The sequence below is a fragment of the Balaenoptera acutorostrata genome, chromosome 2 (assembly GCF_949987535.1).
Source record: "Balaenoptera acutorostrata chromosome 2, mBalAcu1.1, whole genome shotgun sequence".
Taxonomy (NCBI): Eukaryota; Metazoa; Chordata; class Mammalia; order Artiodactyla; family Balaenopteridae; genus Balaenoptera; species Balaenoptera acutorostrata.
In genome coordinates this window covers 170,027,181-170,040,522 of record NC_080065.1, presented here as the reverse complement: position 1 = coordinate 170,040,522, position 13,342 = coordinate 170,027,181, and the positions used below count along the sequence as shown (strand labels likewise).

At 35.5% G+C, this 13,342-nt stretch overlaps 2 protein-coding genes across 2 annotated transcripts; both read left to right on the top strand.

Moving 5' to 3' along the window:
* The first annotated feature begins 871 nt into the window (after positions 1-871).
* Positions 872-1,813, top strand: LOC103005126 (olfactory receptor 2AJ1-like). The gene is given in 1 exon segment (XM_028163410.2): positions 872-1,813. A coding segment is annotated over 1 exon segment (942 nt).
* Positions 1,814-11,159: 9,346 nt separating this feature from the next.
* Positions 11,160-12,089, top strand: LOC103014882 (olfactory receptor 2T27-like). The gene has a single exon (XM_028163416.2). It carries the CDS (start codon positions 11,160-11,162, stop codon positions 12,087-12,089), a length of 930 nt encoding a protein of 309 aa, XP_028019217.2.
* The last annotated feature ends 1,253 nt before the right edge of the window (positions 12,090-13,342 follow it).

Below are 13,342 nucleotides of genomic sequence, written 5' to 3'. Positions count from 1 at the left end.
GGAGTACATCCAATATCTGAAGACAAAGTAATAGACATTCTAGTGGAGGCAAAGCAGACTAAAAACATAAATATAATTGATGCCTCACTGAAGACCTTTCATATCAAACGTCATAGAAGCATAAGTCAATAATTTCTTTAATAAGCATTTGAGAACCTACAGAGGTCAAGGGACTCTGCTGACTAATGGGGATTCAGTGTGAGTAGACACTGTCCATTCTTCTTAACACTAAAATGAAGTATTAAGTTTTGAATCAGGATGACTATAGCAAAGTAAACCATTAACAGAAAAAACAAACCCAGAAGGACAAAATGATTCTAGACAGTGGGAAGAAGTCAACAACTTTGGATATAGACATATTGAATGTGAGTTGTCAGTAATACTCATTGATTTTAGAAACTAATTTATAATCAGCCAGTTCATGGGAGGCACCACTGTCTTCAGTCTGAATCTATGTCTACACCAAATTTTACTGAGCTGTAGGTCAAACCAGTCAAAACAGCCAGAACTATTTACACATGCATACATCTGCAAACCTCATTAATATGCTGATCTTTTAAAATTCTTAAAATTACAGCAAAACAGTGTTAACATTTCAGGGAATTAAATATAAAATTAAGGGGTTTGTTTATTTCATTATGAATAAAATCATTAATTGATTCAACAAATAAAGGCCCATCTTGTAAAACATGCCCGATTCAAAAGCTGGCCGAGAGTCCATTGGCTTTACTTGCAAAATATAGTAAAAAAGAAATATGCTTATTTTATTATAGAGCTAAATGTAAAGGAGTTTGAAATTTATGCTAATTTTTCTTCCTTTTCACTTTACCTCTTATTTATTTATATTTGTTTTAGGTAAAGGAAGGAATTCATGATGGGATATGAGAATCACACTTTCAGCAGTGACTTCATTCTATTGGGACTCTTCTCTTCTACCAAAACAAGTCTGGTTTTCTTCTCCTTTATATTCATCATTTTTATTATGACTGTAACAGAAAATACAGTCATGATTCTCATCCGCAGGGAATCACGACTCCATACTCCGATGTATTTCCTGCACAGCCATCTTTCTTTTATGGATATCTTGCATAATAGCAATATTGTCCCCAAAATGATCACTGACTTTCTGTCAGGTAGCAGGACTATTTCACTTGCAGGTTGTGGCTTCCAAATATTTCTATCCCTCACCCTCTTGGGTGGTGAGTGCCTTCTCCTGGTAGCAATGTCCTATGATCGCTATGTGGCCATCTGTCACCCACTGCTCTATCCCATTCTTATGAACGACTATGGCAGCATTCTCATGGCTGGAGGATCATGGCTTATTGGGACAGTCAACTCCATAGTTCACACAGCTTACACGCTCCACTTTCCTTTCTGTGGCTCAAGAGCCATTGATCATTTTTTCTGTGAAGTCCCTGCCCTGTTGGTGTCGTCCTGTGTGGACACAACACACTATGAATGAGGAGTTTATGTAAGTGGCATCATTTTCCTACTTGTCCCTTTCTCCCTAATCTTTGCCTCTTATATCCAAATTCTCCTTACTGTCCTCCAAATGAAATCATCAGAGGCATGGAAGAAGTCATTTTCCACCTGCTTCTTCCACATGATTGTGGTCATAATGTACTATGGGCCATTTATTTTCACATATATGAGACCTAAAACATACCACACTCCAGGTCAGGATAAGTTGCTGGCAATATTCTATACCATCCTCACACTCATTTTTAACCCAATAATCTACAGCATTAGAAATAAAGATGTTTTAGAGGCAATGAAAAATATGCTCAGAAGTCATTTTCTCCGTAAAAAATAATAAGGAAAATGCTTGAAGTCTGTGTTGTTGTCTATTTCCGTGTTAAATATTTAGAGGATATCTGTTATTCAAATCTGTAGAAAAAATATTAAAGTTTTTATCTCTTCAAGTGTGGAAAGAAATGGATATTTCCAAAATCCTGATAATAGTAAAGTTGTCACAGATATTTGTTTTATAAATACATACACCTAAAACTGTATCTATCCCTCTATGTTGCCAGTTATAATCACCAAAGCCACTTATAGAAAGTCAAAGATGATTAAAGGCTAATTTTATTCTCCCACTAAAATTGTACAAATTTGTAAAAATTATCTTTTATAATACAATCACATTATGTGTATATATATAATGTTAGAGAGAGAAATCCATTTAATTTCTGTATTTATATGAAACTGTAAAATGATATTTCAAACATTATAAGTTATCAAAAATTTATAAAAATTCATAAGTTAAAAGGGTGAAGGTGGGCAAAATGTACAAACTTGAAGTTATGAAATAAATACGTCCTGGGGATGTAATGAACAGCATGGTGATTACAGTTAACAATGCTATATTGTATATTTGAAAGTTGCTGAGAGAGTAGATCTTAAAAGATCTCATCACAAGAAAATATTGTACCTATGTGTGGTTATGCATACACCTAAACTTATTGTGTTAACCTTTTTGAAATATATACATATATCAAAACATCATGTTATACATCTAAAACTATACAATGTTATAGGTCAATTATATCTCAGTGTAACAGGAAAATATTAAATATATTAGTATTATTAAATAAATAACATTTATTCAGTGCGTATTATTTATATTATATTATTAACTAAGTATTAATACATGACATTCATTTAATATTATTTAGTTAATAATTTTAATATTATAAGAATAACATTTAAAGTTATTTAATAAATAACATTCAATTTCTATGAACATGGTTTCTAAATACAGAAACTACTTAATTTTGAAATGCTCAATCCATGTTTTCTTACACAATGAAATAAGCAAGTACCGCATATAAGAATGTCCACACATTGCTTCCATCCTTGTCACAGGATGGACATCTTTTTAAATTTTGATGTCCAAGGCAGAGGGCTACACCTCTGCATGGAAGAAATAATGTAGATAAAGTCCAGAAACATTAAGTGGGCACAAGCAATTTCTGTTCTTTCCCCCTCCTCAGCTTAGGGAAACAAAATGTTTAATTATATAAAATTGCAAATCAGTACTACCACATCTATCAGCCCTCTCCTGAAAGTTTCCAAAACAAGAAAAATTCAAGGATTCCATTTAAAATATCCATTATTTATTGAGTGTTTTGTTTGGAAATCTTTGTTACTTAACTGAGAAATATATATGAATACACATATATATGTATATCCAGGAGCCTGATTTCTCCAGCTCCACTTTTCGTTCTCAAGATTGCTTTGGCTATTCGGGGTCTTTTGTGTTTCCACACAAATTGTGAAATTTTTTTGTTTTAGTTCTGTGAAAAATGCCAGTGGTTGTTTGATAGGGATTGCATTGAATCTGTAGATTGCTTTGGGTAGTAGAGTCATTTTCACAATGTTGATTCTTCCAATCCAAGAACATGGTATATCTCTCAATCTATTTGTATCATCTTTAATTTCTTTCATCAGTGTCCTATAATTTTCTGCATACAGGTCTTTTGTCTGCTTAAGTAGGTTTATTCCTAGATATTTTATTCTTTTTGTTGCAATGGTAAACGGGAGTGTTTTCTTAATTTCACTTTCAGATTTTTCATCATTAGTAATATAGGAATACAACAGATTTCTGTGCATTAGTTTTGTATCCTGCTACTTTACCAAATTCATTGATTAGCTCTAGTAGTTTTCTGGTAGCATCTTTAGGATTCTCTATGTATAGTATCATGTCATCTGCAAATAGTGACAGCTTTACTTCTTTTCCACTTTGGATTCCTTTTATTTCTTTTTCTTCTCTGATTGCTGTGGCTAAAACTTCCAAAACTATGTTGAATAATAGTGGTGAGAGTGGGCAACCTTGTCTTGTTCCTGATCTTAGTGGAAATGGTTTCAGTTTTTCACCATTGAGGATGATGTTGGCTGTGGGTTTGTCATATATGGCCTTTATTATGTTGAGGAAAGTTCCTTCTATGCCTACTTTCTGTGGGCTTTTATCATAAATAGGTGTTGAATTTTGTTGAAAGTTTTCTCTGCATCTATTGAGATGATCATATGGTTTTTCTCCTTCAATTTGTTAATATGGTGTATCACGTTGATTGATTTGCATATATTGAAGAATCCTTGCATTCCTGGAATAAACCCCACTTGATCATGGTGTGTGATCCTTTAAATGTGCTGTTGGATTCTGTTTGCTAGTATTTTGTTGAGGATTTTTGCATCTATGTTCATCAGTGATATTGGCCTGTAGTTTTCTTTCTTTGTGACATCTTTGTCTGGTTTTGGTATCAGGGTGATGGTAGCCTCGTACAATGAGTTGAGGAGTGTTCCTCCCTCTGCAATATTTTGGAAGAGTTTGAGAAAGATAGGTGTTAGCTCTTCTCTAAATGTTTGATAGAATTAGCCTGTGAAGCCATCTGGTCCTGGGCTTTTGTTTGTTGGAAGATTTTTAATCACAGTTTCAATTTCAGTGCTTGTGATTGGTCTGTTCTATTTTCTATTTCTTCCTGGTTCAGTCTCGGAAGGTTGTGCATTTCTAAGGATTTGTCCATTTCTTCCAGGTTGTCCATTTTATTGGCATAGAGTTGCTTGTAGTAATCTCTCATGATCGTTTGTATTTCTGCAGTGTCAGTTGTTACTTCTCCTTTTTCATTTCTAATTCTATTGATTTGCGTTTTCTCCCTTTTTTTCTTGATGAGTCTGGCTAATGGTTTATCAATTTTGTTTATCTTCTCAAAGAACCAGCTTTTAGTTTCATTGATCTTTGCTCTCGTTTCCTTCACTTCTTTTTCATTTATTTCTGATCTGATCTTTATGATTTCTTTCCTTCTGCTAGCTTTGGGGTTTTTTTGTTCTTCTTTCTCTAATTCCTTTAGTTGCAAGGTTAGGTTGTTTATTTGAGATGTTTCCTGTTTAGAACACTTTTGCTGCATCCCATAGGTTTTGGGTCTTCGTGTCTCCATTGTCATTTGTTTCTAGGTATTTTTTGATTTCCCCTTTGATTTCCCCTTTGATTTCTTCAGTGATCACTTGGTTATTAAGTAGTGTATTGTTTAGCCTCCATGTGTTTGTATTTTTTACAGATCTTTTCCTGTAATTGATATCTAGTCTCATAGTGTTGTGGTCAGAAAAGATACTTGATACTATTTCAGTTTTCTTAAATTTACAAAGGCTTGATTTGTGACCCAAGATATGATCTATCCTGGAGAATGTTCCATGAGCACTTGAGAAAAATGTGTATTCTGTTGTTTTTGGGTGGAATGTCCTATAAATACCAATTAAGTCCATCTTGTTTAATGTATCATTTAAAGCTTGTGTTTCCTTATTTATTTTCATTTTGGATGATCTGTCCATTGGTGAAAGTGGGGTGTTAAAGTCCCCTACTATGATTGTGTTACTGTCGATTTCCCCTTTTATGGCTGTTAGTATTTACCTTATGTATTGAGGTGCTCCTATGTTGGGTGCATAAATATTTACAATTGTTATACCTTCTTCTTGGATTGATCCCTTGATCATTATGTAGTGTCCTTCTTTGTCTTGTAATACTCTTTATTTTAAAGTCTATTTTGTCTGATATGAGAATTGCTACTCCAGCTTTCTTTTGATTTCCATTTGCATGGAATATCTTTTACCATCCCCTTTCAGTCTGTATGTGGCTCTAGGTCTGAATTGGGTCTCTTGTAGACAGCATATATACGGGTCTTGTCTTTTTATCCATTCAGCGAGTCTCTGTCTTTTGGTGGGAGAATTTATTCCATTTACATTTAAGATAATTATCGATATGTATGTTCCTATTCCCATTTTCTTAATTGTTTTGGGTTTGTTATTGTAGGTCTTTTCCTTCTCTTGTGTTTCCTGCGTACAGAATTTCCTTTAGCATTTGTTGTAAAGCTGGTTTGGTGGTGCTGAACTCTCTCAGCTTTTGCTTGTCTGTAAAGGTTTTAATTTCTCCATCAAATCTGAATGAGATCCTTGCTGGGTAGAGTAATCTTGGTTGTAGGTTTTTCTCCTTCATCACTTTAAATATGTCCTGCCACTCCCTTCTGGCTTACAGAGTTTCTGCTGAAAGATCAGCTGTTAACCTTATGGGGATTCCCTTGTGTGTTATTTGTTGTTTTTCCCTTGCTGCTTTTAATATGTTTTCTTTGTATTTAATTTTTGATAGTTTGGTTAATATGTGTTTTGGCGTGTTTCTCCTTGGATTTATCCTGTATGGGACTCTCTGTGCTTCCTGTACTTGATTAACTATTTCCTTTCCCATATTAGGGAAGTTTTCAACTATAATCTCTTCAAATATTTTCTCAGTCCCTTTCTTTTTCTCTTCTTCTTCTGGGACCCCTATAATTCGAATGTTGGTGTGTTTAATGTTGTCCCAGAGGTGTCTGAGACTGTCCTCAGTTCTTTTCATTGTTTTTTCTTTATTCTGCTCTGCAGTAGTTATTTCCACTATTTTATCTTCCAGGTCACTTAGCCATGGCTCTCCCCCATCTCTGAAGCTCGTTTAGGCAGTGCTCTGAATCTCCTCTCCTCCTGCCCCCCAAACCAATGGTCTCTTGACTCTTAGGCAGTTCCAGAGTTTTTTCTGGACTTCCTCCCAGTTAGCTGTGCTGCACTAGCCCCCTTCAGGCTGTGTTCATGTAGCCAACCCCAGTCATCTCCCTGGGATCTGACCTCCGAAGCCTGAGCCTCATCTTCCAGTCCCCACCCACCGCGGTGGGTGAGCAGACAAGCCTCTCAGGCTGGTGAGTGCTGATCGGCACCAATCCTCTGTGCGGGAATCTCTCCACTTTGCCCTCTGCACCCCTGTTGCTGTGCTCTCCTCAGTGGCTCTGAAGCTTCCCCTCCATCCACCCCACAACTCTGCCAGTGAAGGGCTTCCTAGTATGTGGAAACGTTTTCTCCTTCACACGTCCCTCCCAGAGATGCAGGTCCCATCCCTGTTCTTTTGTCTCTGTTTTTTTCTTTTTTCTTTTGCCCTACCCAGGTACTTGGGGAGTTTCTTGCCTTTTGGGAAGTCTGAGGTTTTCTGCCATTCTTCAGTAGATGTTCTGTAGGAGTTGTTCCACATGGTCCATTGGTAAAGTATCCTCCTTCCAATGCAGGAGATGAGGGTTCATTCCCTGGTCAGGGAACTAAGATCCCATATGCTGTGGGGCAACTAAACCCACGCACTGCAACTACTAGCTTGTGCGCCTCAACTAGAGAGCCTGTGTGCTACAAACTACAGAGCCCATGTGCTCTGGAGCCTGCATGCCACAACTAGAGAGAAATCTGTGTGCTACAACAAAGAGCCTTTGCGCAGCAATGAAAGATCCCACATGCAACAACGAAGGTCCAGTGTGCTGCAACTAAGACCTGATGCAGCCAAAATAAAAATAAATAAATAAATAGATAAAATAAAATATTTAAAAAAAATAAGAGGAAGGGTGATTAAAAACAAAAATCTGATGTAGAACCAAGCCATGTTGTATCCCAGGGCTAACTCAGTCCTCTCACACAGTATTCCTAGATGGTGAGCAACTAGTGCTTTGACAAAATGGTTCTCAGAGAGAGCTTTTTCCATCCAGAAACTCAAATAGTTAGTCACAATTAAAGTAATAACCAAATAATTGTTTCTAGAACACACAAATGATTTGACTCATTGAATTTTCTGCTTATAAATGAGATTGCTTATTTCCTTACTGAAACAACAGAGTTGATACTACCCAATTTTCTTTCTTCAGCTTTCTAGTGCATAAATAGATTGTAATAAGATATACTAATAATCCAACCCACAGTAATTTAGAATAAAACTGTAATCAGTAAAACCATAAGATGTTCGACACTTACTGTCTTTCTCACCGAGGATTTTGCTTCCAGGTTCATGTTTTTTTAAATATAATTTTCTAAAAAATTGTTTTTTACTCTCCATTCTTCCAGTCATCCAAAATAGTTTGCTATCACATTTTCAACGTGTAATTTCTTTAACGTCTCCATTTCCATAGAGACAATCAAAACTCAACTATGTGATTTTGCAAACAAAAAGTACAGAATACTGAAGAGTTTCTATATTTTATAGGAGTTTTCTAAGAGCCCTACATGTATTCTAGATCTATAATTAATTGAAGTCTGGGGACAGACTCCCATGAGACACCCTTAAAGGTTTCCTCAGTTCTGTGGTACCAGAAGCTATGTAAGGTCTTGATTTAATTCATATTACAATACTGAATCCTCACATGCTGATCTCAGACCTAAGCAAGGTGTGGAGCAGAAATGTAATTAATTCATTTTCAAGGACCTTGAAATGTCAGAAATCAGGTTTCTCAAGACAAGAATTTACTAATCTAAGGCAAAAGAGTCATATTGCACAAGGGGATGGCAGCAGCTACCAGAAGGTCACCAGGCAGCAGTAAGTAGGAGGTTAGAGCCAGGGAAGTGAGAATGTTTTTGCCTATTGATAAAACGATTGCCTTCCATACAAGAAATTAAATCTGGTTGTTCATCCAGTCTCCACACCAAATGTTCAGGGTAGAAACCTTTGAAAAGCAAGAGCAGGTAAGTTTGGACCATATGAAAAGGAAGCCTCTCACAGTGAGTCATGGTATGTGGAATGCATTTCTTTTATAATTAGAGGTTAATATATAAATGACTAGAGAGGTAGAATAATGTCTTAATGGAGGGAGGCTCTGTAGGAAACTGCCTGTGTCCCCATGCTCTTCAGCCATTGCCTTACAGGGTACACACTGAGAGTATATTGTTTCATTCTTCTCTCATTCTTCTTTGCCTCAGTTCCTCAAGATTGCATATATGTTCTATATGAACAATCAATGAGTTAATGCATGTAAAACACTCTGATGTTTAGTAAGTTCTCTGTAAGCATTAACTACTATTGCTATAATTGTCACTATTGTTAGTATTTCCTCCACTACACTCTCATTGGAGGAGACAATCGTGTCATTCAACAGCACATCTTTAGGAATTACTGCCCCCTAGGCTGGGAGGAGCACTACTTGGATCTTGCATGACAAAGACCATGCCCCCTTTTTTGGACACTGTTTTCCAGAAGAAGAGTTTAAAGACATTTAAAAGAATAGGGTGAGTTATGGATGGGAGCAATCTGTACACACTCTTCTGATAGGGTCTATCTTTCACCATTTACAAAAAAATGTTTTTAAGAGTGCTTCTTTGATTGTTAATCACTCAGTTTCAGATTTTATACAGTGGAGAAAGTTAGGTCTCTTGAGTATTTGGCAGGAAATTTGACTTTCCCAAGAAGAAACTAAAAGAATGCCACTATTTTTAGCTAAAATATCAGAATTAAACCTTCTTTTTTTGCATTTCTTGAGTAAATTGTCATCATTCATATTGACCATTTGAAGGCAAAAACATACATATTTTGACAAAAACATATTTTGCAAGAATTTTTATAACATACTCCTTGTGCATTATTTAGTCAAGACTGAGTCTGTATTTGGCTAATGCATAGTTTGTTGTTGAATCTTTATTTCAATATAATAATATATGTGTCCAATGGTTTTATCAATACTTACTGACTAATGTAATTTTTAAGAAGGTAAGAACAATGCTTATAAATCAAGTAGGTCAATATCTCATTTATATATGAAATAACTGAATCCTAGAGCTATTCATTGATTTCCAGGCTTGCAAAGATATTGCTAGAACCAAGATCTTACTAAAGACATCACAGGAATCACTTTTACTGTATATTCCTAAATCCAAGAAAATATAATATTATGTGATAGATATAAAACATAATATTTTCAAGATACAATATATAACATCTATTGGCCTAATTTGCTAATCTGTGAAATGATTAATTCACATTTGAAAGGGGTTTGTCTATAAGCACAGAGATTTCAAAAACCAGTCATCAGTTAGATACCAGGCACAGCGTTCAATCCTTTATCATTCCTAGAGCAAATTAATTTTGCAGTGTTTATGTCTATTTCCCATTCTCAGCCTACAATTCCTTGTAGTAATAATCCCTGTGTGTTAAATATGTAGACAAAATATCATATTTTACATGTGATAGTTGGAGACCATAAAACATAATTTTCAAAGATATTCTCCCATCATTTCACACCACAGAGAATGAATATCCATGTTAGGGGAAGTATTTATGTCAAAAAAGGTAGGAAGACAGAGAAAAATCTTGAAGAAAGGCACCCCAGAAAAGCAATCCAGGAACCCAGAGGTTCCCAGGGTCTCTGGTAACTTAAGGAAACATAATTCCCCAAGGCTAAGTTCTGCCACAGCTTATAGCGACCCTTCCTTGGAAGTGTGACACTGAGAACTTTGCTCTCTTTCCATTGAGAGTCAGACATTGTACAATGTTTCTTTTTCTTTACTTTAAATAAAAGAAGGCATAGGGAATATTTATGAGATATTTTTCATCAGATAAATGAGCATATATGTATTCATCTGTCATCAGCTGAAAAACACCACTCTTACAAACACAGGATTTTAAAATTCATTTGCAGGACTTTAGTCAGCATGTTAAAATTATTTTGAAGGAGTTTTTATTCTATGGTCAATGAACAATAACTGAAAGATTAACAGACAAAAGGGTATTACTGCTGTCTTTAAGTTGTTAATTGAATAAGGAAATTATTCAAGTACAAATATGCAGTTGAAAACTAAGAAGTAGGAATAAAAAGAGAAAACTGAATAAAATCAGAATTACAGAGATTAGTACATAAAATAGAGTGAACAGTTTTTCTCATTCAGCTGACAATTAAAATTTCTTGATTAAAGCTCTGAGAAGACCCCAAGAGAAGTTCAAGAGATCCTCTGGGGTGGAGGTAGATAGAATAAGAAACTTAGAAAAACAATATGCAAGAAATAAGAATGTCAGCATCCTGAAGTACATTAAGAAATTCAAACATGGGTGAAATAATGCTTAAGTCAGTGATTATCATAAGTCAAAGGGAATAAATATTCATTTACCCAAAGGAAACCAACTTTCAGGTATGACATTTCTAATTTCTAGGTAGAGGTGATTTAATTTGATGAAATATTTTTTTCAATTTCTCTTTTATGAGAATGTACTGTTTTAGAGTCCTGGCCATACGTGTATGGAGAAGAAGGTCCTGACCAAGAGATTAAATTATTTTAGCAAAGCACCACATCCTCTTATATTATTTTGCTTCTGCAAGTTTTCAGTTTGAACAAAGCATTTGAATGAAAACATGGAACAGAAGAACGAAACCTCAACTGACTTTATCCTCCTGGGGCTCTTTCCCTGGTTCAGACATCCCTACCTCCTCATTCTCATTGTCCTCCTTATCTACACTGTTGCCTTTGCTGGAAACTCCATATTAATCCTACTCATCTGGCTGGACTCCCATCTCCACACCCCTATGTACTTCCTGCTCAGTCAGCTCTCCCTCATTGACCTGGCTTACATCTCCAGCACAGTCCCCAAAATGGTCACCAATTATTTCACTGGGAAGAAGAACATTTCCTATTTTGCATGTGTTACGCAGCTCTTCTTTTTCCTCACCCTTGGCCTTGCTGAGTGCATCTTGCTGACTCTCATGGCTTATGACCGTTATGTGGCTGTATGTAACCCCCTGCGATACACAGTCCTCATGAACCCCAAGGTCTGTCTCCAGATGGCTGCTGCAGCTTGGATTGGGGGAGTCCTTGCAGCCCTTGTGCACACCATCTATCCAATGAATTTCCCTATCTGTGGTTCCAGGGAGATTAATCATTACTTTTGTGAGATGCCTGCTATCCTGAGAATGTCCTGTATTGACATATCAGCCTATGAGATGGTGAAATTTGTGTCAACCATTGTATTTCTCCTGGTCCCATTTATCTTCATCCTGACCTCCTACACTCTCATCTTCCTCACTGTTCTCAGGATGAACTCTAGCAAGGGAAGGAACAAAGCCCTGGCCACCTGCTCCTCCCACCTGACAGTGGTGAGTCTTTACTTTGGTCAGGCCATCTTCATCTACATGACACCCACCTCATCCCACACACCTGAGCAAGACCAGATTGGAGCTGTTCTAGGCACCATAGTGACCCCCATGCTCAACCCACTCATCTACAGCCTGAGGAACAAAGAAGTGGTGGGGGCTCTGAGGAAGTGCATGGGAAGGTGTTACAATTGAGGAAATTCCATATTCTACAATGTCACTGTCAGAAATATACCATCCTCAATATTAAAAGTAGTCATGGTAACTGGATTGTCATACTGGAAATGTAACAGTATAAAGGAGCAGGATGGTATCAGGACACAGGCATATTGACATTTGTCTGTTGAGATGAAGTTGTTCTTAGTTCCATAGTGTTGACTTCAATTGACTACAACCTTAATGTGTTATTGTCTTTAGCTTTTGGGGAAATTACATGGGTTTTGACAATAACATTTGTGCAAAGATAAATAATCTCCATCCTCTGGAGCAGCTTCAGTGTATTGGGTCACATAGTCCAAAACTGATTGTCAACCTATAACTAACACCTTGGTTGATGTTTCTTATGTTTAAAATCATTATTTCTGTGTTTTCTTTCATTCATCTAGTCATTCTTAACAGCCTTGACTGAATCTCCACTGTTGAAAATATCAAATATTACTTATTCCATGAAATATTCCTATATAACTCTTCTCCAATCTCCTACTTGTACTCATATATAATTTTTATATTTTATTACATATAATTTATACACTTCTAAATTTAAAATTATAAATAGCCTTATGTGAATAGAAACAATGAGGTGAATTCAGGAAATTTTTAATGGATTAGATAAGAATTTATTTTTAAAATTTTTTTCTTACTAATTTTCACCATTTTTCCTTCTTCATTGTTGCATTAACATTGCTATTTTTCAAGCTAATGAAATAGCTCAATTTTATAATTTATAATCCTATTCATGTGGCTTCTGAGACTATAGTTTAAAATAATTACAATTAAATCAAGTTTTATGATTATGTGGTCTTCTTTCAAGTAAAACAAGCAATAATAAAATTCTAAAATTTAAATTTATAAAATTTATAAAATTATAATTCATCTCTATAGGTCACTGTTCAATTTTCTTACTATTATTGACATCATCAATGCCATCATCACAATCATGCCCTCTTGAAAAAACTTATCACTTTAATAATTTAAAATTATATAGAATTTTATTTTAATATAAATTTTTTATTTTAATAAAAATCATATATAAACTTAAAATCAGTTTATCAAATCTTAACATCTTGCTATGACACTATTTTTCAAAAAATGTATAACAGATAGAATTGGAAAGCAAATAAGACCTGCTTATCCCATTCCTTTCTTTATTCTACAACACTCATCACTTCCCTAGATTCATGTACATCATAGCTCAGGATGCTTATATGTTGTTACAGTGACGTATTTGA

Excerpts from the sequence above, each read along its gene's own strand:
- LOC103014882 (XM_028163416.2), top strand. The coding sequence starts at position 11,160 with ATGGAACAGAAGAACGAAACCTCAACTGACTTTATCCTCCTGGGGCTC.